The sequence below is a fragment of the Hyperolius riggenbachi genome, chromosome 3, assembly GCF_040937935.1.
Source record: "Hyperolius riggenbachi isolate aHypRig1 chromosome 3, aHypRig1.pri, whole genome shotgun sequence".
In the NCBI taxonomy this organism is placed as follows: domain Eukaryota; kingdom Metazoa; phylum Chordata; class Amphibia; order Anura; family Hyperoliidae; genus Hyperolius; species Hyperolius riggenbachi.
In genome coordinates, this window is record NC_090648.1 from 106,962,747 (window position 1) to 106,985,476 (window position 22,730).

Genomic DNA, 22,730 nt, shown 5'->3' on the forward strand with positions numbered 1-22,730 from the left:
TGGTGGAATTCAGTTCATTATTCAGGATTCCCACTTGTAAGATAATCATTCTGGTTTCAGCATCAGAAACACTTCCTATATCTATATTTAGCTGTATATTCTTTTTTATCCTCCTCTAGAATTACCTCCTCGCAGGGCCGGATTTAGGCCAAGGCCACCTAGGTCATGGCCTAGGGCACCACAGGAGCAAGGGCACCAAAGCAGCAGGCTAAACTTTTGCAGCATTTGCAAGCTTGCAAATGATGCAATGCAGTGAGATCAGGTGAGCGTTTGACTGCGGTACTCTGCTGCCAGCGGCCTGTGTAGCAGCCACCTTGCTCCCTGTACATGTTTGCATTGTGGCGGGCAGCTATGGACTTGGGCAGCATTGGAGACAAAGGGGAAGAGGAAGCTTCGGCACTGGAGAGGAGATGAGAATTGAGTAACACTGATGGCTACTGTGCTGTGAAGGCGAGCTGGCTATCTATACTGAAAGGGGGTGGTGGAAAAATGAGGGTGAGTCAACTGGCCACTCATACTGGAGAGAAAGGGGGAAGGGGTCATCTGGCTACCTATACTGAAGGGGGGCGGCTGGTGACAGTGGCCTTGGGCGGTAAAGAGTATAAATCCGGCCCTGCCCTACTCGCATTCACATATACAAGACTTCTCACGTGCCTCCCCCCTTCTCTAGAATGCCCTTAGACAGCACATTTGTCACTCTCCCACCTTTGAAATCATGAACTGCTCCCTAAAAACTCACCTTGTCCGACAAGCATATGCTCTAACGTAGGCCACTCCTCCTTAGACCTCGCATCTAATTTAACTCCTTACTAGATAAACTAAACATGCACTGCCTGTATGTATGTATACTGCATACTTCCCCACCTCTTGTCCCCCCCCCCACCCCCATTCCTTTAGATTGAAAGGGCAGGGCTCTCTCACCCTTTTGAGTCTTGGAATTTGTTATTGCTTTCATAGCTCGCACTCTTGTTATACATTTTATCCATCATGTTACGTCTGTCACTGTAAGCCACCAGTTCTGTATTTTGTACCAGTGCCCATATTTGATGTATATCATTGTCTGTATCATTATCTATCTCTTGTTTGTTTTCCTACTTTGTACAGCACCAAAGAACTTGTTGGCGCTTTATAAATAAACAATAACAATAATTCATTTGCAACCCCCTCCCTTTCCAGTGATGCTTAGCCTAGGCTGCTTATTATGCATCATTCACCCTTCCCCCCCCCCCCCCCCCCCATTCCCAAGCATTCTTGATGACCAGATATATAATGTACTTGTGTCTGAACTCTCGGTAAACAAACATTCTGCAGAGTAACTATAACAAGTAACTTGTCTATATATCTTATCTAAAGTTTAGGCCTGTTACACATCAGAAACGTGCAGGAGAATGGCTCCTGCAGGCGTTGCGGCGTGTCGTCGGGAAACTCCAGTGCGACGCTGAGTAGCGGCGGTAGTAGTTAATTAACCTGAAGGGGAAACTGCGATTCCCGACGATAAAATGCGCCGGGATGCGTCGTATCGCAACGTATCGAAATGCAGCGTCGGGTGTGAAAGGTAAAAGGAAAGTCTATGGACTTTCCTTTTACTTTGGTTAACGCAAAGTATAGACCTTGCGTTAAAACGCGTAAAAAGGGTTCTGGTGTGAAAGAGCCCTTAGTTTACACAGCAAATCTAGCTGCACACAGCTTCAACAGTATATGATTATGTATTGCTGTGATACAATGAGGGAAGCCATGTTCTGTTTGTTACACTGAGGCAAGCTGATAGCATCTCCAGCCCTCCTCCTGCCCAGACTGAGCTCCCATAAGCCCTTGCTACCTGGGGCTGAGTGCCAAGGCTCTCTGAAAAAGCTGTGGGCGTGGCTTTGTAGTTTATAGGGAATCAGAGTATTACAAAAAAAACAAAAAAAAGTATTTGGCTTGAGGAATGCCCTATAAACTATATGAAAGAAACACAATTATGCAATGAGTAAAAGTTTATCTCGGATCCACTTTAAAGTAAACCTGAGGCAGCAATAAACAATAAAAAAAAGATACTTGCCTAAGAAGAAGGAAGCCTCTGGATCCTCCTTACTTAGGTATGTATCTAATCTTTTTATTTCTATTTGCCTTGGCTACACTTTAAAGGGTCCATGAAGTGACATGTAACACGGAGGTATATTCACTAAACCTTAATAAACTTAACTTGCGCAGGCAGCAGAAAAGGGTTAAGATGAAATGGGATCCTAGGCAAGACAGCAGTTTTTGCCCACCGCTGATTATGAAAAAAAGAGCCTCCACCAGGCCCCTAAACTCTCTCCAGGCCCTATGCAGCTGCCTAGAATTTCCTTGTGGTTGATCCTGCTGTGTCAGGCAGCACATGTGAGGTTTAACGGCTGTTGCAAAATTTACACAACACGTTACAGAATTGTGGTAACGCCTGTTTTACATGCTAAACTATGTTGCCTCTTACACAAGCAACGTAGGTGTTGCATAAATAGCTCGAGTCCTTCAAATGACGTAAAGCATTAGCAATGGCGACTGCCACATTTATTTCCCTCCAGATTCAGTTAAAGAGACACTGAAGCGAAAAAAATATATGATATACAGTAATGATTTGTATGTGTAGTACAGCTAAGAAATAAAACATTAGGAACAGAGACATAAGTCTAATATTGTTTCCAGTACAGGAAGAGTTAAGAAACTCCAACTGTTATCTATGCAAAAGAGCCATTGAGCTCCTCGACTTTCAAAGTCACAGAGAGCTCTGTCTTCTGAAGCTTGTTATCTCAACTGTCAGTCACTGTATTTTCTTTTTCTCTGCAGAGGACAGTTCAATAGTTCACTGGCCTGCTCTGTAAAATGATTTAGAATGCTGAGCAGTGTGTAAACTGCAAATATTAGAGAATGATACAATGTTATAAAAACACTATATAACTGAAAATAAAAATATGAGAATATTTTCTTTGCTACTAATCTTTTAGTAATTATCTGTACTACACATACAATTCATTATATCATCATTTTTTTTTGCTTCAGTGTCTCTTTAAAGCAGAACTCCAGTCACCGCATATACTGTTTCCAATATGAATGTGTTTACTGCTTGTTTTATAAATATATAGCACGGCAAAAGTAACTTTTATTTTGAATCCAAAAAACCCTTACTTCCATAGGAAGCTACTTAAGATGTATACTGGGAGAGATATCCAGTAACTACAGATAGCGAAGTCCAGTCTCGGCATGCATCTATATGGGCAGCTTCCTGTAGGCATAATCATGTGACTACAGACAAAAATGGGAAAAAACACCTTTCTTTAAATTAAAAAAAAAAAAAATATATATATATATATATATATATATATATATATATATATATATATATATATATATATTTGTACCCCTACATTTCTATGCTATATACAGTGCAGTACACTAATTTTGGAAACACTCTCTATAATAATTGTTTTTCCATTTGCTATGTATTTTACAATAGAGAATGCGAGGCATTGATTTTAGACAAAATATATACATGGCGACACTACATGGGCATAGCAATCACCCCTGCGACCTCTGCCATCGCAGGGGGGGGGGGGGCAGAGGCTTTGGGGGACCCTTCACCTCCCTCTCCCAACCGCAAGTTCTGCTTTAAACACCAACTCTAAAGACCAAAATATGGCTGCTATTTTCAGAGGCAAGGCATATCAATTAGCGATGGTCAATGAGATGCATATAATTCTGAGTTGATGTAAATTGTAACACATCCGCCACTCTCCCACCTTCGAAATCTTTAAACGTTCCCTCAAAACCCACCTTTTCCGACAAGAATATTCTCTAGCTTAGGCCATGCACCCACTAAATAAACCTAATTATGCACTGCCTGTACACATACTGTATACTTCCCCCACCTCTTGTTTCCGCCCCATTCCTTTAGATTGTAAGCTCGCAAGGGCAGGGCTCTCACCCTTTTGTGTCATGGAATGTTATTAATTCAATTGCTTGCACACTGTTAGAAATTTATACATTTTAGTCATCATGTTAAATCAAGTTGTAATCAGCAGTGCTGTATCTTGTATCAGTGTTCATATTTCATGTATATCATTGTCTGTATCATTATGTATCCCTTGTTTGTTTTCTTACATTGTACAGCGCCACGGAATATGTTGGCGCTTTATAAATAAATAAATAATAATAATAATTGTATGCAGCTTTAAAATAAACCAATAAAATGGTGCAACATCATTAGCAATATTTGGTCCAATTTCAAGCTGTATAAAAGTTGCATCAACTCAGAATTATTTGCATCTCACTGTCCATCCCTAAAAATGAGGAGTTCAAAAAATGATGTTTCCAAGTATGAAAGCAAACATGTTGGAAATGTAGGCGAAAGAAACAGATACTTACCTTGGTAGAAGGAAACCTCTAGCAAGGTTTGATTTCATACTTGGGCATATCATCCCCCAAACCTGTAGTTTCAGTGCTGGGACCCCCTGAAGCTTGTAACAGCACTGCGCAGGACAGCTTGTGCCTGCGCAATAGCACAGAGCCGCTGCTCAGGCTCAGCAAGCCTGTTCAGTACTATGCTAGAACACAGGTACCTGCGCAGTACGACTGAGCTCCGTAGACAAGGGCTAGTCGAGGACCTTTGGAGGGTCCCAGCACTGGAACAATGAGTAGTGATGTTAGCTAAGAGTAGCTACTCGTAATCAAAATTCACATTAGTACTGCAAAGGGGGGTTAACTTACCAATGCCGCTGCCTATAGCCGATGCGTTCCACGTAATGCCACTACTTCCTCTTTCTGGGTTTGAAGGAGGAAACACTGGCGTTACATGGACCACAAGTGAGATGTATCGGCTATAGGCAGCATAGGTAAGTCAACTCCCTGCTGCTGCGGTCAGCGCTATCTAATTTAGATTTTTATTACGAGTAGCTATGTACTCGTAGCTACTCATACCTAACATCACTAACGTTGAGGAGAAGGGGGACGGTGGATGCCACTGAAGGATCTAGAGACTTCCCTCAATGTAGGCCAGAACCCATTTAGGGCACTTTTTTCACTACAGGTACACTTTAATAGTAGATCTCATATCATTATAGAACATGTGCAATAGCCATTTGAGCTGAGTGAAACTTACCCCCTGGGTCTTGCAGCATTCCAGGAGAAGATGGGGGGCTACGGGTTTCCTGGACAGTTAAATTGGGGGGCTCCCTGTGGTAAATATTCCTGCGAGAATGCATTCCACGCCGGCTTTGCGGTTTCTTACAGAATAGGGACAATACGTGCTTGTGGAGGCACTGGGTACAGCCCTTCACTGACTTCACCACACGGACCCAGCAGAACACAATGATCATAATGGCAGCAAGGCATACGGTAAGCCAAACCAGCCAAGATTCCTCCATTCTGCAAGACACAAATAACAGATGTAAGACAGCACTTCCAGAGATTACATGACCCTCCCAAGAAGAGGAACATATGACTATTCCAAGACACTTATTTATTCCTTGTGCATTCCCTAAAGCGGACCTCCTGACGTAAAAACAAAAGCCACACTATTAGCAATACACCCATAATTATAAATACCAATAGGGGAGCAATGGGAGTAAATGTTGAAAGTACTTTGACTTTAAGTCCTTACCTTGACCTGTTGCACTGTAAGTAGGTGGTCAGACCAGAGGCACACATGTCTACAACTTGCTGCTCACATTCCCAGACAGAGGTCCAGTTCTCCGCACACTGTAACCTCACAGGAGGCACAGGGGATTTTCCTTTGTTAAGGGCTGAGAATAAAGGCCTGTGAGATGTACATTCCATCTGTGCAATGAGACAAGGTATAGAATACAGGTATTGTAGTACTATTTACCAAAATATATTTATAAAAGACATAAAGACATGAAGACGTGTGGCCAGCCTGGATGATGCTGGGAAGTGGACTGGGATATAGTGCAGACAGATTTCACCACTATACAAATATAGGCAGCTATTATTATGGGCACTTAAAGCAGCTTGATAGAACGATACAGCCATTAATCACTCCCTCTGTCTATCAGAGCAAGCGACACCATCTAATGCCGCTTTCAGTTGTTAAACCACTTCACCACTTATGGACCAAAGCAATTTTCACATTTCAGCGCTCCTCCCATTCATTAGCCAATAACTTTATCACTACTTATCACAAAATAATTAATCTATATCTTGCTTTTTTTTGCAACCAATTAGGCTTTCTTTGTGTGGCACGTTTCGCTAATAATTATTTTATTCTAAAAGCATTTTAACTGGAATAAGAAAAAAAATTGAAAAAATACTTTATTTCTCAGTTTTTGGCCATCATAGTTTTAAAATAAAATGTGCTACTGTGGATAAAACCCGCACATTTTATTTGCCCATTTTTCCTGGTTATTACAACGTTTAGAATATGTCCCTAGTACAATGTAAGGCGACAATATTTTATTTGGAAATAAAGGTGTATTTTTTTCAGTATTGCTTCCTTTACTAATAACAAGCCCTTATTTGAAAAAAATATCAGAAATATATCCTCATGACATACATATTAAAAAAGATGAGTCACTAAGGTAACTATTTGTGTATTTTTTATATGTACAAGTGTTTTATGTCAGAGTGGGGGAGGTAAGGGGTTAATTTCAATGGGGGATTTTTTTTTTATTTAATTTAATGTATTAGGAAGTATTTTTACTATTTGGCTACTGGATGTCCATCCAATTTGAATAGCTAAACAGCCTAGGTGAAGCAACACTAGGAGGTTAAAGCTATATTTCAATATACAGATATAGGAAGTATTTCTGATGCTTAAAATTAGTGGGTATAAAGAATAATTTACTGCAATCTACGATATGTCACTACAGTGCCCTAAACATGGACCAGTCAGGCTAGGTTTACACTGAAAGCAAATAATACTCTCTCCAGTCTAAAATGAACCTTACTGCTTCAAGTATAGTGTATGCCAACAGGTCTGTTAATAATTATTGCCATGAAACAGGGGTGCAGGAAAGGAAGGGTTTAATAGGCCAAATGACACTTACTTGTTCACAGAAGAGTGTGGCATCCATTTCTTTGATATGAGTATAGCACACCGGACTCCACACACCCTCTGCTAAAACCTCCACGTGCCCGTCACAGGAGGAGCGGCCTCTGGCCAGTCGCCATGAGCTGTTATCTACACATATTCAGTAGAAGGTAGACATGACATTTCTGGCACTCTGGCAGTTACACAAATACAGGAGAAGGTAGACATGACATTTCTGGCACTCTGGCAGTTACACAAATACAGGAGAAGGTAGACATGACATTTCTGGCATTCTGGCAGTTACACATATACAGGAGAAGGTAGACATGACATTTCTGGCACTCTGGCAGTTACACAAATACAGAAGAAGGCAGACATGACATTTTCTGGCACTCTAGCAGTGGTAATGTGTTCCTACTGTACATTTAAACAAGTGATTATGGTACTGTCATAACATGGGACATGGAGAGAAGATAGAACAAAAAAAGGTAACTTACTTAACGAAAAACCACATAATTTACCGTAATTCACCAGAGTATAATTTCAACATAATATGAAATGTACTTCTTGGGAAACTTAAAGGACAACCGAGGTGACGTGACATGATGAGATAGACATGTATATGTGCAGTGCCAAGCTAACATAACTAGGCTGTGTTCCTTTTTTTCTTTCTCTGCCCGAAAGAGTTAAACATCAGGTATGAAAGTGACAGTTTCTGTCCGGGTTGGGACCGGGTTGGACTGCGTCAGACTATAGCATAACCCTCACTGATACATACATACAGCCAAAAAACACTTTTCTGTCAGTAAATGGCTTCTGAGAGCAGAAAAGAGATAAAAAGGGTCAATAATTCATAGATTTGAGCTTGAAGGTGTCATTGAGCAGAGACAATGAAAGTGTAAAAATTTAAAAAAATAGATTTAAATATAAAATAAAACTGTGGGTTATCTAAAAAAAAGTCATTTTTAGGAGAAGGGGGATAAATACAATTGTTTTTCTCATCAGTTTATTTTCACCTCAGATGTCTTTTAAGTGTATTTAAAATGAGGCTTGGATAAATAATGCTATATACTCAAACTATTCATTTTAGCCCTGCTTTAAAATGCAAACATGTCACTCCTAAAGCTCTCAGTACCAAATTGACTCATGGCTAGAAGGTGCTCATATGTCTCAGTGGTTACAGGAATTCTGAGAACATTCGCACAGGGATGTAAGTGTTGGAGAGGAAGAATTTAAAGAGGAGCATATAGGACAGTGGGAATATTTTACAAGCATATTCTTCAAGCAAGGATCAGCACACACAGCAGTTAGCCTTCTACAATAAATATAAATGGCATTGCCTGTACACCAGTGGGTTGTCTGGAAGGTACGAGACTCGATAGTGCAGTTATATATTTGGATAGTATTGCTGTTCATTACCTCTCGCCTCTGTGATGTTGTGGCTGCATGATATGGCAGCAATGCTCTCAGGGTTACAGAGCTGCACTGTCTCTCCTGGGATCTCACATTCACTCACATCAGTCTCATTTCCTGCAATGGACATGCAAGAGGAATAGTTACAAATAACAGCACACAGGTGGACAGTAGAGATGTAGCGAACGGTTCGCTGGCGAACGGTTCCAGGCGAACTTTGGGGGTTCGCGTTCGTCTGCACCAGGCGAACTTTTGCGGAAGTTCGATTCACCCCATAATGCACTATGAGGGTCAACTTTGACCCTCTGCATCACAGTCAGCAGGCACATTGTAGCCATTCAGGCTACACTAAGCCCTGGAGCCCCCCTCCCCCCCCCTTATATAAGGCAGGCTCGCCGGCCATTACACTCACTCCTGTGCCTGCTAGAGACAGACAGACTAGACAGCTGCTGCAGACTTGTTCTCCTAGGGACAGATTAGTTAGGCTCTTGGATTGCTCCTGGATGATTGTTATTGCTAAAATAACACCCCTCAGCTCTCTTTTGAGAGATAATGTTTTCCTGATGTGTTTTTTGTGTGTGTTGCTCACTGACACTGACATTATACAGCCCTATCTGTTGCAGCTGAACCTTGGTAATTGTTATTACTGTGCCAGCCAGGCCCTGCCTAACTTTCTATACTGGGACACCTACCTATGCCTACCTAACTACTGGGGCACCTACTTACCTATACGGGGACACCTACCTACCTACCTATACTAAGGGACCTACCTATGCCTTCCTACCTATACTGGGACTCCTACCTATGCCTAGCTAACTACTGGGACACCTACCTACCTATACTGGGTCTCCTACCTATGCCTAGCTAACTACTGAGGCACCTACCTATGCCTACCTACCTATACTGGGACTCCTACCTATGCCTACCTACCTATACTGGGTCTCCTACCTATGTCTAGCTAACTACTGAGGCACCTACCTATGCCTACCTACCTATACTGGGACTCCTACCTATGCCTACCTACCTATACTGGGACTCCTACCTATGCCTAGCTAACTACTGAGGCACCTACCTATGCCTACCTACCTATACTGGGACTCCTACCTATGCCTACCTACCTATACTGGGTCTCCTACCTATGCCTAGCTAACTACTGAGGCACCTACCTATGCCTACCTACCTATACTGGGACTCCTACCTATGCCTACCTACCTATACTGGGACTCCTACCTATGCCTACCTACATACAAGAAGATAAGGTCGTTGCTTCATTGTGGACAGACCAAATTCGATCAGCTGGACAGTCACTGTTGTTCTATCATTGAGCTACCACAGCCCGGCGACCATATGGGCTGGAAAACTGCCACGGTCTGCACTCTCGCCATGTTGCGCACCAGTCCAGCACGGCCGTCACTACGCAAACAGCTGTTTGCGGTGGGTTACACAATGAGTTTGGTGTGTCAGTGTGAAGCAGAACTCTAATTACACTCCCTGATTGATGTATACACATGCAAGATGTTTGAAAGCACTTTAGGCCTGCAATTTAGCATTCAATGTGATTTCTGCCCTTAAAACGCTGCTTTGCGTCAAATCCTGATTTTTCCCCGGGGCTTTTGGTGTCTATCCCACTCATCCATGCCCCCTCCAGGTGTTAGACCCCTTGAAACATGTTTTCCATCACTTTTCTGGCCAGCATAATTTTTTCTATTTTTCAAAGTTCGCCTCCCCATTGAAGTCTATTGCGGTTCGCGAACTTTTACGCGAACCAAACCTTCCGCGGAAGTTCGCGAACGGGGTCGAAAATCGGAGGTTCGCGACATCTCTAGTGGACAGGAGTAGCATATGAAGCTGTACAGCAAGAATTAAAACACTTACCGTAATATTGAGCACTATAGTATCCCTAACAGGAATCTGCATTAGGTATTGCATCAAAGAAAACTCAAGATGGACTGTGACCTAAAAACAGATACTTACCTAGGAAGAAAGAAGCCTCTGCATCCTTCCCATGTGCTCCAGACCACCGCCGCTGCCCGGGAACCTTTTGAAGTTTGCATCTGTGCTCCCCGCTGTTCAGGAGTGTGGCTGCTCTGCACCCAAGCAATTATGGCTATAGGCAGTAACATGGAGCCACACATGGATGAAAAGCTCCTGCATACTGCACAGGCACGGCTGAATTCATGCAGGTACAGTAAGGCTCATACATGGCAGGGAGCGCGGCCATGCTAACATATTTGTCAAGCTCTTGTCAGATATGTTACGGAAGTCCATATTCGGCAACAGTGGGGGCCAAGAGGACACCGGAAGCTTCTGGAGGATCCAGAGGTTTCCCTCTATGTAGGTATCTGCTTTATAGGTCACAATCCGCCCTGGGAACTCAAAGCGATGTGACCCTGCGTTCTGCAGTCTCAAAGGCTCGGGAAAAGAGATGGGTTTTTAGCAACAATGCGTTACTGCACTGTGAACTAAAATATGGACTTTCATATTATGTGGTGTGTCATAACGGAAAACGCACAGTGTGGATCGTCCTTAATTGCTGCTTCACCAGCATTGGGCGACCATGTTACTGTATTATATATTCACCAGTAACGTATATTTCTACTGGATTACCGACATCTGAAAGGATAAACAGCTTTCAGCTTTTGTAAAGACAGACTGAACTTTTGTCATGAACAATCTTCAGATCTCCACACGCCCTCTAGTGGATGGCAGTGGTCACTAACAGAAGCAAAATCTGATGTAGAGGCACACAAAGGGAAGCAGGAAATTTGGGCGCATGAGGCAGGTGGACAAAAAGGGCACCGCTATTCACTCCTATAATAAATATCGTTTAATGGGCGCCCAACAGGAAAAAAGGGCAACGGAGGAAAATAACGTTTTACAAGCGGCGCCCGGAGACTTTTAATGTTTTATAACTGCTTCTTATGATTACACATTATTTAATGATTTATAATTTTTTAAACATTATTTTTAAACGAAAAACAGTACAATAATTTTTTCAAACATTATTTTTAAACGAAAAACAGCACAATATTTTTTAAAAACGTTATTAATGCATATCACAGGGGGGGTCTTAGGTTTAGGCACCACCAGGGGGGTCTTAGGTTTAGGCACCACCAGGGGGGTCTTAGGTTAACGCACCACCAGGGGGGTCTTAGGTTAAGGCACCACCAGGGGGGTCTTAGGTTAAGGCACCACCAGGGGGGTCTTAGGATAAGGCACCACAAGGGGGGTCTTAGGATAAGGCACCACAAGGGGGGGTCTTAGGTTTAGGCACCACAAGGGGGGGTCTTAGGTTTAGGCACCACAAGGGGGGGTCTTAGGTTTAGGCACCACCAGGGGGGTCTTAGGTTTAGGCACCACCAGGGGGGTCTTAGGTTTAGGCACCACCAGGGGGGTCTAGGGGTTAGGGCTAGGTACAGGGAGGGTTCTGTGTGAGAGTAGGGTTAAGTATAGTTTTAGTAACATTCTTATTAATCTTTTATAAAACATTATACATTTCACTTTTTAAATAGGGAAGATTAACGTTTTTACAATTCCCGATTTCATACACATTATTTAATGATTTATAACTTTATAAAACGAAATATAGCACATTTTTTTTAAACGTTATTCATGCTTATCGTTTAAAACCCTGCGCCCTTTTTTCCCGGCGCCCTTTTTTAACGTACGCACAGAAAGTGCTATTCCAGCACCATTTTGAGGGGGGGGGGGGGGCTGAAAGAAACAGGAGAGAAGCAATTCATCAAGTGTAAATTAATGATGATTCTCTCGCTCATACCCAGTTAGTCACGGAGACCTACCATAACTGAGTTTCTGAGGAGGCCTCCAGGTAAACCTGCTCACAAGTTATCCAGTGTTATATACCAGATGGCTCAGTGCTGATGCCTTTATCATTAGGAGCAGGATGTAGATTACAGAGGTGTCCTGATGAGACCTTGTGGCTTCACATATACGGATAAATCAAAACAAAAAAGCCCTCGGGTTTTAATTACAGATAAAAACAGAAATGACAAGCTCTCCTGGTTAACTACAAGTGCAATCTGGAGTGCTCATTATGAAATATATTCTGTTTCCATCAATACCGTCTCAAAAGACAGCTACCAATCTTATGGTGCATACACACACGGCTATCCACACAGGCATCGAGATTCTGTACCAAGCACAGCCTTTCAGAATCCAAGTGCTGCATAGATGCATAGAGCCGGGTGACACACTGTTGTTGTGGGGATAGGACAGGCATGTGCAAACTTGGCCCTCCAGCTGTTAAGGAACTACAAGTCCCACAATGCATTGCAGGAGTCTGACAGCCACAGTCATGACTCAAAGGCAAATGCATTGTGGGACTTGTAGTTCCGTAACAGCTGGAGGGCCAAGTTTGCCCATGCCTGGGATAGGAAGAGGGACGAAAGCGCAACACACTAAGTGGTTTCTAGCAGGTAGAGTAGGGAGGAAAATAATATCCTTGTTCATTGCTGTCATTTAAACTGAACCATAAGTAAACAAACTTACAATGAGATAAATTGTACGTGTAGTACAGATGACAAATAGAACATTATTAAGAAGGAAAAGAGTCGCACATTTTTATTTCCAATTTTATAGCTTTATTTTTAAGATTGCATCAGACTGTCATAGTTGCAGTTTAGAACCCACACTTCAAGCAACAACAAAAAAGCAGAAGGAATGGCCCTTTGAACCATCCTGCAGTAAACACTCCCCTCTCCCTAACAGATATCAGTCCTTTGGCTTCTATTTTATTTTCAGGTAACAGGACTGAATTTGAAAAACTGTTTTGCATAAATAACAACTCTTACCGTACTGGAAAAGAGAATGGGATCATTTTTAGTAGGTCTATATAGTACTTATACTCATAAGTTTACATACCCTGGCATCATTTATGATTTCTTTACCCTTTTTCAGAGAATATGAATGATAACACAAAAAACTTTTCTTTGACTGATGGTTAGTGGATAAGAAATCATAATTTCTGCCTTGGTATGTAAACTTATGAGCACAACTGTATGTGTATAAATTTATCTCGTATCACTTAAGATATGCTTTAATTATATGGGGCTTGATTCACTAAGACAAATAGCATGGCTTATCAGAGATAACACACCTTATCAATGTCAACACACCTTATCAAAGTAGCATAGCGAGTGCTACAAACTTATGCCTGCTAATTGGCAATGACGAGAGCTCCACTCGTCCTGCCCTGAGCCCCTGTGGGTTTGTAGCACTCGCTGTGCTACTCTGATAAGGCATGTTAACTTTGATAAGGCATGCTAACTTAGATAAGGCAGGCTAACTTTGATAAGGCATGCTGTCTGTCTTAGTGAATCAAGCCCATGGTGAGCTGGGACTTTAAATAAAAGAACCAGTTTAATCCATGCCATGCACTGATGAGGACCAACCAGTCTGAAACCAGTCTGCATGCATGTTGGATTATTGTGGCTCTGTAAAATCAAAGGGACCCTGAGCAGTGGTAAAAAAGGAAATCTGGACTTGCCTGGCGTTTTCCTACAGCCTTCCATAGCCCACAAAGTCCCTCTGTGTCCTGCTCCCGGTGGCAGCTCCTGTTAACCCAGTGACCGCATTCACCAGGCGCATCATCATGCCAGTCGCCCATAAGCGTCCCGTGCATGCGCTATTCTCAAAAGACTGAAGCGCACATGCGCAGGACGTTTGCGGCGACAGGTGCGTGATCGCACTGGGTGTGTGGATGGGCTGCGCATTCACAACTTCAGCCAAAGTAGTCGGGTTAACGGAGCTGCCAGTGGGACCACGGAGTGGACCCAGAGGATGCCAAGGTACCTTGCGGGCTACAGGGAGCAGGGGTATGAAGGAAGCCCCAGGCAAGTCCAAATTTACTTTTTCATAAGCACTGCTCTGGGTCCCTTTAACAAGCTAACAAATCATTGCATTCCCCCAGTTCTGGGGGTGTGTTTAGATTACAGGGACAGGAAAGGGATGATTTGCATATTCAGCAGTGATGCATTGTGGGGCACCTCATATACTCTCTCCAACCTGAATAATCACAAATACCTTCTGTTTTAAAAAGGCAAAAACTTTTGTTTCGCAAAAGAACCAGTTTGAAAAATCTTACATAATGGGGCAGCTGTACTCAAGCTAGATTATTGGCCAAGATGGCCATGAACAATTGCCCCTGTGGAGTTTAGTCTAGTTGGTATGTACTGTATACAAGACTTTATAAGAAGCAAGATCACTGCCAGCGAAGGCAAGAACAGGACATCTCTATGGGAATCCTGTATTTTCTGTGAGGAGTGACTCCCTGTAAGAGTGTGCCTTGCCAGATATCCTACATGTAAATCCAGAGATATGGCAGTGCATTGCTTTGCATCAGTTTTCCTCCAGTACAATTAGTCCTTTGTATACCCACCTGTGCAGCTAATTCCTTGAAAAGCTCTCATAGAACGTGGCAGAGATGACTTCAAAGTCCATGTAGAGTTTGGTGTTCCACAGCCAGATTCCTTGCATACCACCTGTGCGAGAGGGGAGTCCACACTCCAGTGGTCATCACACACCTGTGAGAAGACAAATAACAGTCATCTCGCTACTTTCACTTCATATACTTCATAGGAAATGCTCAGACCAGAACATAAAATTCTGTATCACATCATACAAGAACATGCAGTACTGCATAAATTCAGCACTATGCTTAGACTTCATCCAAGGCAGTTATTCAAGAGAGTACACTAAATCCAGTGGCGAGGCTAAGGAGCTATAGGCTCCTGTGCAAGTTTTATATGGGGCCCCCTCAAGCACTCTATATATTTTTCGGGATATGAGATGCTCTGGACTATAAAACAGGTGCGTCTAGAGGGCAAAAACCAGGGGGGGTTGGTCCAGGAACATGTTGTAGATGTTCTCCCCCAATTATTGTGTCCTCCATGTTTCCCCTTCTGCCCCCATGTGTCCCCTTCTGCCCCCATGTGTCCTCCGCTGCCCCCATTTATATAACTGTCAGAAGCAACAGCGCAGCTCAACATCATAGACCTCTCCTTCACTGTTCCCCTAGTGCCGGCTCATGCGATCAGCAGAAGCCAGCACCAGGGGAGCCGTAAAGGAGAGGAGCCCACTTTCTTTAACACCACTACTTATTTCATGTAGATTTGGGAATGCCCACGACCCATTATCACCATGCCCACTTCCTGGTGCATGGTCACAAACCAGCTACCTCCCTGAGTAGATCCAGCACCTGCATAGCACCCTCACTAAAAATTTCCTGCAGCCACCTGTGCATAGTCTTGTGACTGACTGTCCTAGAGGAGCTAGCAATCTGACCCTTTCCATAGTCCTACTCTAATGTCTTTACAATTCATGTATTAATATAGCACCAACATTTTCCTGCAGCACTTCAGAAGAGTACATAGTCACGTCACTGACTGTTCACAGAGGAGCTCACAATCTAATCCTACCATAAGGAACCATAGTAAAAACATCCTAATTAAGAACTTTTTTTTTATTACAATAATGATTTACAGATTATTTAGGAGTGCCCATTGTAAAATCTTTCCTCTCCCTGATTTACATTCTGACATTTATTACTGGTGGTAACATCTTTAGCTCTGCCAGGTGATGTGTATGGAATAAAGTATATGGATATATATCAGCGCAACCAAAACATGAAATCACAATATATATAATCAATTAATCATTAATAGTGAAAAGCAGCCAAAAGTCCAACACTTCAGTATAGTGTCCTTGACAGTAGTATAAAATCCTTCAGCGCTAATCAGATAAGTCCACCACCACTTACACCATTGTTACGATCGCTTCTGCAGCGTTTACTGCTGGCTGCAGTGGTATTGCAACCCAAGCAGTTCTGATGTCATTACATGCATTTGCTTGCATAGTTTGGTTTGCACTTAAACTAGTTGCTGATTCCATCTGCAGTCGCTCTGAAGTTAATGACAGTTTAATATGCTTTTGTGAAAACAAACATTGTCTGCTGCAATGGAGTGGCAATCCCTTTCCTGCAGGCTGCATATCATTGTCTGCCTTTTCCTGCTGTCAGCCTGTGATTAATTACCATTCACTTGTGTGGGAATCTGCATGTCTGCTCCCATTGGATGACCTCAGTATAAAGAACTGCTTCCTGCAATGCTCCATGGGCTACCATAGTCTCAGATTCTGTCTGTTACTCTGTGCGGCTTCCACCTCGTTCCTAGTCCGTGTAGACTGCGCCGACTCCTGCCAAGGGGTCAGCGAGTCCTCCTAGTTCTGCTCTTGTTTCTAGAAGTTGTTACTTTGCTTGTCTTGTGTCATATATTGGTTCATCTCCAATATATACGCATACTTGCACGTTTTGTTATTTTCCTTGTATTCGTGTTACGTTGATACATCAGTGTCGCTGATGTATACGTACACGAACTGTTTATATCCTGTGTTCAGTTAGTCAGCTTCCAGCACGTTTTGGTAGTTTGCGCGTATCGTGATCACCCGTGCTGAGTTAGTTATCCTGCTCCTGGTTCTGTTTGTGGATTGCGTTCATCTCTGCGAAGAGATAGCGAATCCTTCTGAGTCCTGTTCCCTGTATTGCTCCAGTCCTAGTCAGTGTTCCTGCTTATGTCATATATCGGTTCATTGCCGATATATACATATGTTAGTCAGACGTTACAAATAGTTTCATTGATAGCTGTAATTGTAATACGCTAGGAAAACATACTTATTGTATATTTGTCTGTGTTACGTTCATCTATCTTGATCCTGCTATTTCCTGACTATCCTGTCCTGTCTTTGTGAGGCACGCCATCGCTGCAACGCATTGGCTGCCTCATTCCAGTCTGTCTTGTTGTGGACGCTTGCTGTCACTAAGTAGTGGCTAGTTAAGCAAGCGTTCATTCTGTCTACCTGTCCTGATCTCCTCAGTTCTGGTTTTTGCGCTCAGCGCTACTTTGCGCTGAGACGTTATCACGAAGTATTGTTTGTGGCTGTTCGGATCTGCACCGGCTCTGTGCACCACAATCTCCTATTGGAGTCAGTCCTCTCCTCCACTAAACTGGGGATATCTGATTCCTTGTGCTGGTGTGTGTACCTCCTTCACGTCAGCTTATGTGTTGCATGCTGACGGTGGAGAATAAGCCCACCAAGCCTAACATTATGGTAGCCCCATTACCAATCCCCATTGTGGGGTGGGGGTTTCCAGCAAAAATGACACTGTTTGTTATGGTTGCTGTTCCTTTAAGAAATTTGAGAAACTTAATTCTGAAACAGAAAATGAGTTTTTTTCTGAATGCACCAGGTTCCTGGCCAATCCCGAGCTCCAGGCTACTCCTGTTTCAACGTGGGCCCCCCAGCTAGTTTATGTTTTGTTTAAGGGAAAATTGTTTCAGTGGGCTTACGATGTCCTGGATCATACAAATTTGAAAGAGAGACCGCTGGAATTTCTAGCGTTTGTGATCCATAACTGGCTGCGCAAAACTAATTTGCCTTACCCTTTTAATGAGCTCCTGGCAGCTTGTCAATCAGCTGCTCCTTCAATTGCTTGCAAAAATAATTAGCAAGCAGATAATTGTTCTGATAACTTTTCTTCTGCTTTGAATAAATCACCTAAGGCAGCAGGGTCTAAAGCCAAACATAAACGCTCCAAAAGAAAAGCGTTACAATCAGCGGAGTCGTTGCCCTTAGCGACTGCGCATCAGATCTGTAATGAGACTCCGCCATTAGCAGATAATGAAATTCAGTCACCATTCAGGGGAGTCAAATGGACCTATGAAACTACTAATGAACTTTCATTGCTAGCCAGGGAAAATAAAAGTTCTTGTTTAAATGAATTATCTGAATATGATTATGAAGATATATTACAGAGTATTGAACAGATCAATTTATTCGTGCAGCAAGGGAAATTTGCATACACTACAGTTCAACACTTGCTACAGGTATTGGAGATCCTTAGGAATAAGAAATCGGCCAATCGCCTGCTAAATAACCCAATACATGTTTCTGCCACAAACACATTTGCAAACTGTGATCAGCCTGAATGCTCAGCTGTTAAATATGCATGGGATCCTCCATTTGAGAAAGGAGAGATGAAAGCCCTGGTCTATGAATGGAAGAAAGATTCAAGATCATTTTGTCAATTTTACAGTGCAAAAAGTGAATTAGTATTGAATGCATGCATTAAGTCGGCTTATAACCTAATAAAGACTGGTGTGTGTGGGTATGACTTTGTGGCTCCATTGATCGATGTGTGGAGAATGATTTTGGACGATTTTTATGCGATTCAATCAGTTGATACCAGGGAAGACACACTGTCAATTGGAGATTGTTCCACTTCCTCAGTTCCTGAGGACTCGCCTGCTTCAGCACCTTTGGCTGATTCAGCGAGTGATTCAGAGCTCCTTTTGTGTGAAATTGAAGTTCCTGTAATTCCACCCTGTACCATGGATAACTCAGTGTTACTTCCCAGTAAGACAGAAATTTCTAATACTTCCTTAACCTTGCCCTGCACAAATTTCTCAGCAGAGGACCCAGAGGTCCTGCTGACTTCTGAGTCCAGCCTAGCCAGTACTCATGAGTTTTTGTTCAGTGAAACAGACATTAGAAAATCTTTGCCTGCCTCTGCAAACACTTCTGTAGAATTTACGTGTGTTAATAAAGTTCAACTCCTGTCTGATCCAGCAGATGCCAATAGATGCACTACATTAGTTTCTGAGTCCCAGCAATCCTGTCTAGAAACCTCAGAACCCCAGCATCTGAATTTCCCAATTTTACAATTGAATAGTGATTCAGATGCGCAAACATTGTGTCTTGATCTTCCTGTCTCTACACCTCGCTCTAGTTTCGTGAATAGCTCAGAGCATCTGCTATGTGAACCTGAAATCATAGAATTATTACCTTGTTCAGAAAATGTTCCAGTAAATTTGCCCTGTACCATGAATTGTGCAGTAGATCTTTCCAATGAAGCTCAGGTCACAGAATCATTACGCTGTCCAGCAGGTGCTTCCATGGTTTTGCCCTGCGATATGGCCTGTTCAGTGATCCTGTCCAGTGAAGCTGTGGTCGCAGAGTCTTATGCTGCACCCAGTACTTTGGATACTTCAGATCCTCTAGTAGAGGAGTCTGAGGCACTGCTTACTTCAGTGGGTGTTGCAGTAGTATTCACTTGTTTAGCAGCTGTTTTGGAACTACAGTCTGCTCTAGTAAAACTTGATGAATCTCTACCCAGTGAAGCAGAAGCTATTGAAACATTGTCTTTGTCAGCAAGCGTTTTTGATACCTTGCCCTGTACACAGTCTGATTTAGCTAAAGATGTTAAGTCCCTCTCTGATATAACAGTAGTCAGGGAACTTCAGCCCTGTCCTCTGAATGTTTCAGAAGTATTGCCCTGTAACATGGATAATTCCGACTCGCTGGAAAAAATAATAGAAATCTCAGAATTTCAGTCCGGGTTAATGAGTGTTTCTGAAACCCAGCCCTGTATCCTGGAAAATTCTGGTTTTCTGGCCGGTGTGGCAGAAGTTCCAGAGTCCCCTTCCTGTCCAGTGAGTTCCTCAGTTTTGCTTAGTTCAGTGGGGATTGCTGCAATACTGACTTGTTTTGCAGCCCTTCATGAGCTCCAATTCAGTGTATTTGATGAGTCTCTGTCTAGTCCAGAAGAAGCTATGGGAACCCTGTCTAGTTCGGTGCATACATCAGAAGATCTGTCCTGTCTTGTAAATGCCCCTGAACATGATTTGTTAATAACCTTGCTGGAATCAGCGACATCTAAGTCTGATCCTGCAGTTTTTAGTGAGAATCCAGTAACTATGAAGTCTAGTAGGCCTGAAAGATAAATCGAATTTAAATCAAAATCGTGATCACCAAGATCACAATTTCGGAATCGTCAAAGCGGCAATTATCGCGATCACGTCATTTTCACATGGGGGAAGTTTGAAGAAGTGTGCTTGGCAAAACTCTGGGTTCCTGTATGTCACATGACATACAGGAAGTATTCCGTGCATTAGAAGCTATGTCCAGAACTGATGCAGCTTGGGGGACAGAGGAGGCACAGAGACACAGAGAGAAAGAGCGGGCACAGAGACACAAAGGGGGCAAGAGAGAGACCCAGAGGAGGCATAAAGAGGCAAATGGGGCACAAAGAGAGACAGAGGAGGGAACAACTAGGCAAAGAGGGGGAACAAAGCTTGATTGGAAGGAAACCGTGCATCGAATCGAAATCGCAATTTCAGACAGAAATCGCTCAATTCAATTTTTTCCTAAAATCGTTTAGGCCTAAAGTCTAGTCATGATGATTTTTTTTTTTGCCCAGTCCTGGTTTCGGTCCTGTCTTGACTGACTTTGAGGTTCGCAGTTCCTTGACATGCCCAGAGGTTTCTCTTGTGCCGGTGTGCCCAGATGTGCTTCGTATGCCAGAGTGCCCAAGTGTGTCTGTGTTAGCGTGCTCACACGCTTCCCTAGTGGAGACATGTTCTGATGTTGCCGGTTGGCCTGCATGCCCGGAGATGGTTCTGGTCCCTAAAAGCCCTGATCTTGATGTTTGTCCTTGTGACCCTGACTCTGGAGTTGCCCTGGGTTCCATAGGGATTCTTGATAGTTCTCCATGTGAGCCTAAGGGGCGTTCTGACCTGTGGGGATCTCTTTGGAGCTTCCAAGTGTTCTGGGAGATCTCTGAGGAAACTTGTCCTGGTGCCTTGGACTGGTTCAACAGTGGGTTTTGTGTTGGTAAGGACAGTTCCGGTGGGCATTGCAAAGGCTTTGGCGTTTTTGGACAGTCCCTGGAAGGCGGTGGGTATCGCTCAGAGAGTTTCTGGGGGCTTTTTTCTGGAAGTCGTGGTTCTGATGGGTATCACACTGAGGCTTGTAGTACTGACGGGCATGGTTCGGTAGGTTCTGGTTCCAATTGGTCTAGTTTTGGTGAGACTGATTCGGGAATTTGGTTTTGTCGGGCTGTTCCGACCTTCATGAATTATCAGTCAGATCAGTTTGCTGGATTTTCCACTTCTGATTTTTTGGTTTGGGTGGTTCAGGAGAAATATGTCAGTTTTTATAGGCGTCCGGAAGCCGCGTTTAAGGGGGGGGGGGTACTGTTACGATCGCTTCTGCAGCGTTTACTGCTGGCTGCAGTGGTATTGCAACCCAAGCAGTTCTGATGTCATTACATGCATTTGCTTGCATAGTTTGGTTTGCACTTAAACTAGTTGCTGATTCCATCTGCAGTCGCTCTGAAGTTAATGACAGTTTAATATGCTTTTGTGAAAACAAACATTGTCTGCTGCAATGGAGTGGCAATCCCTTTCCTGCAGGCTGCATATCATTGTCTGCCTTTTCCTGCTGTCAGCCTGTGATTAATTACCATTCACTTGTGTGGGAATCTGCATGTCTGCTCCCATTGGATGACCTCAGTATAAAGAACTGCTTCCTGCAATGCTCCATGGGCTACCATAGTCTCAGATTCTGTCTGTTACTCTGTGCGGCTCCCACCTCGTTCCTAGTCCGTGTAGACTGCGCTGACTCCTGCGAAGGGGTCAGCGAGTCCTCCTAGTTCTGCTCTTGTTTCTAGAAGTTGTTACTTTGCTTGTCTTGTGTCATATATTGGTTCATCTCCAATATATACGCATACTTGCACGTTTTGTTATTTTCCTTGTATTCGTGTTACGTTGATACATCAGTGTCGCTGATGTATATGTACACGAACTGTTTATATCCTGTGTTCAGTTAGTCAGCTTCCAGCACGTTTTGGTAGTTTGCGCGTATCGTGATCACCCGTGCTGAGTTAGTTATCCTGCTCCTGGTTCTGTTTGTGGATTGCGTTCATCTCTGCGAAGAGATAGCGAATCCTTCTGAGTCCTGTTCCCTGTATTGCTCCAGTCCCAGTCAGTGTTCCTGCTTATGTCATATATCGGTTCATTGCCGATATATATACATATGTTAGTCAGACGTTACAAATAGTTTCATTGATAGCTGTAATTGTAATACGCTAGGAAAACATACTTATTGTATATTTGTCTGTGTTACGTTCATCTATCTTGAGCCTCCTATTTCCTGACTATCCTGTCCTGTCTTTGTGAGGCACGCCATCGCTGCAACGCATTGGCTGCCTCATTCCAGTCTGTCTTGTTGTGGACGCTTGCTGTCACTAAGTAGTGGCTAGTTAAGCAAGCGTTCATTCTGTCTACCTGTCCTGATCTCCTCAGTCCTGGTTTATGCGCTCAGCGCTACTTTGAGACGTTATCACCAAAGTATTGTTTGTGGCTGTTCGGATCTGCAACGGCTCTGTGCGCCACAATCTCCTATTGGAGTCAGTCCTCTCCTCCACTAAACTGGGGATATCCTGATTCCTTGTGCTGGTGTGTCT

General features: G+C 43.2%; 1 protein-coding gene across 3 annotated transcripts in view; it reads right to left on the reverse strand.

The window, feature by feature from the left end:
• The window catches only part of LOC137561090 (CD5 antigen-like), a 51,077-nt gene that overhangs the window by 1,760 nt on the left and 26,587 nt on the right, over positions 1-22,730 (reverse strand). For 2 of the 3 annotated variants that reach the window (XM_068272336.1, XM_068272335.1), the window contains exons 3-7: positions 14,811-14,955; positions 8,420-8,530; positions 7,017-7,150; positions 5,615-5,790; positions 5,114-5,379 (exon numbers count right to left, since the gene is read on the reverse strand). In XM_068272336.1, the coding sequence (XP_068128437.1) occupies positions 5,114-5,379; positions 5,615-5,790; positions 7,017-7,150; positions 8,420-8,530; positions 14,811-14,955 (832 nt within the window). Of the gene's footprint in view, positions 1-3,213; positions 3,262-5,113; positions 5,380-5,614; positions 5,791-7,016; positions 7,151-8,419; positions 8,531-14,810; positions 14,956-22,730 lie in introns of those variants that run through there. The other variant, XM_068272337.1, reaches the window with a different exon arrangement.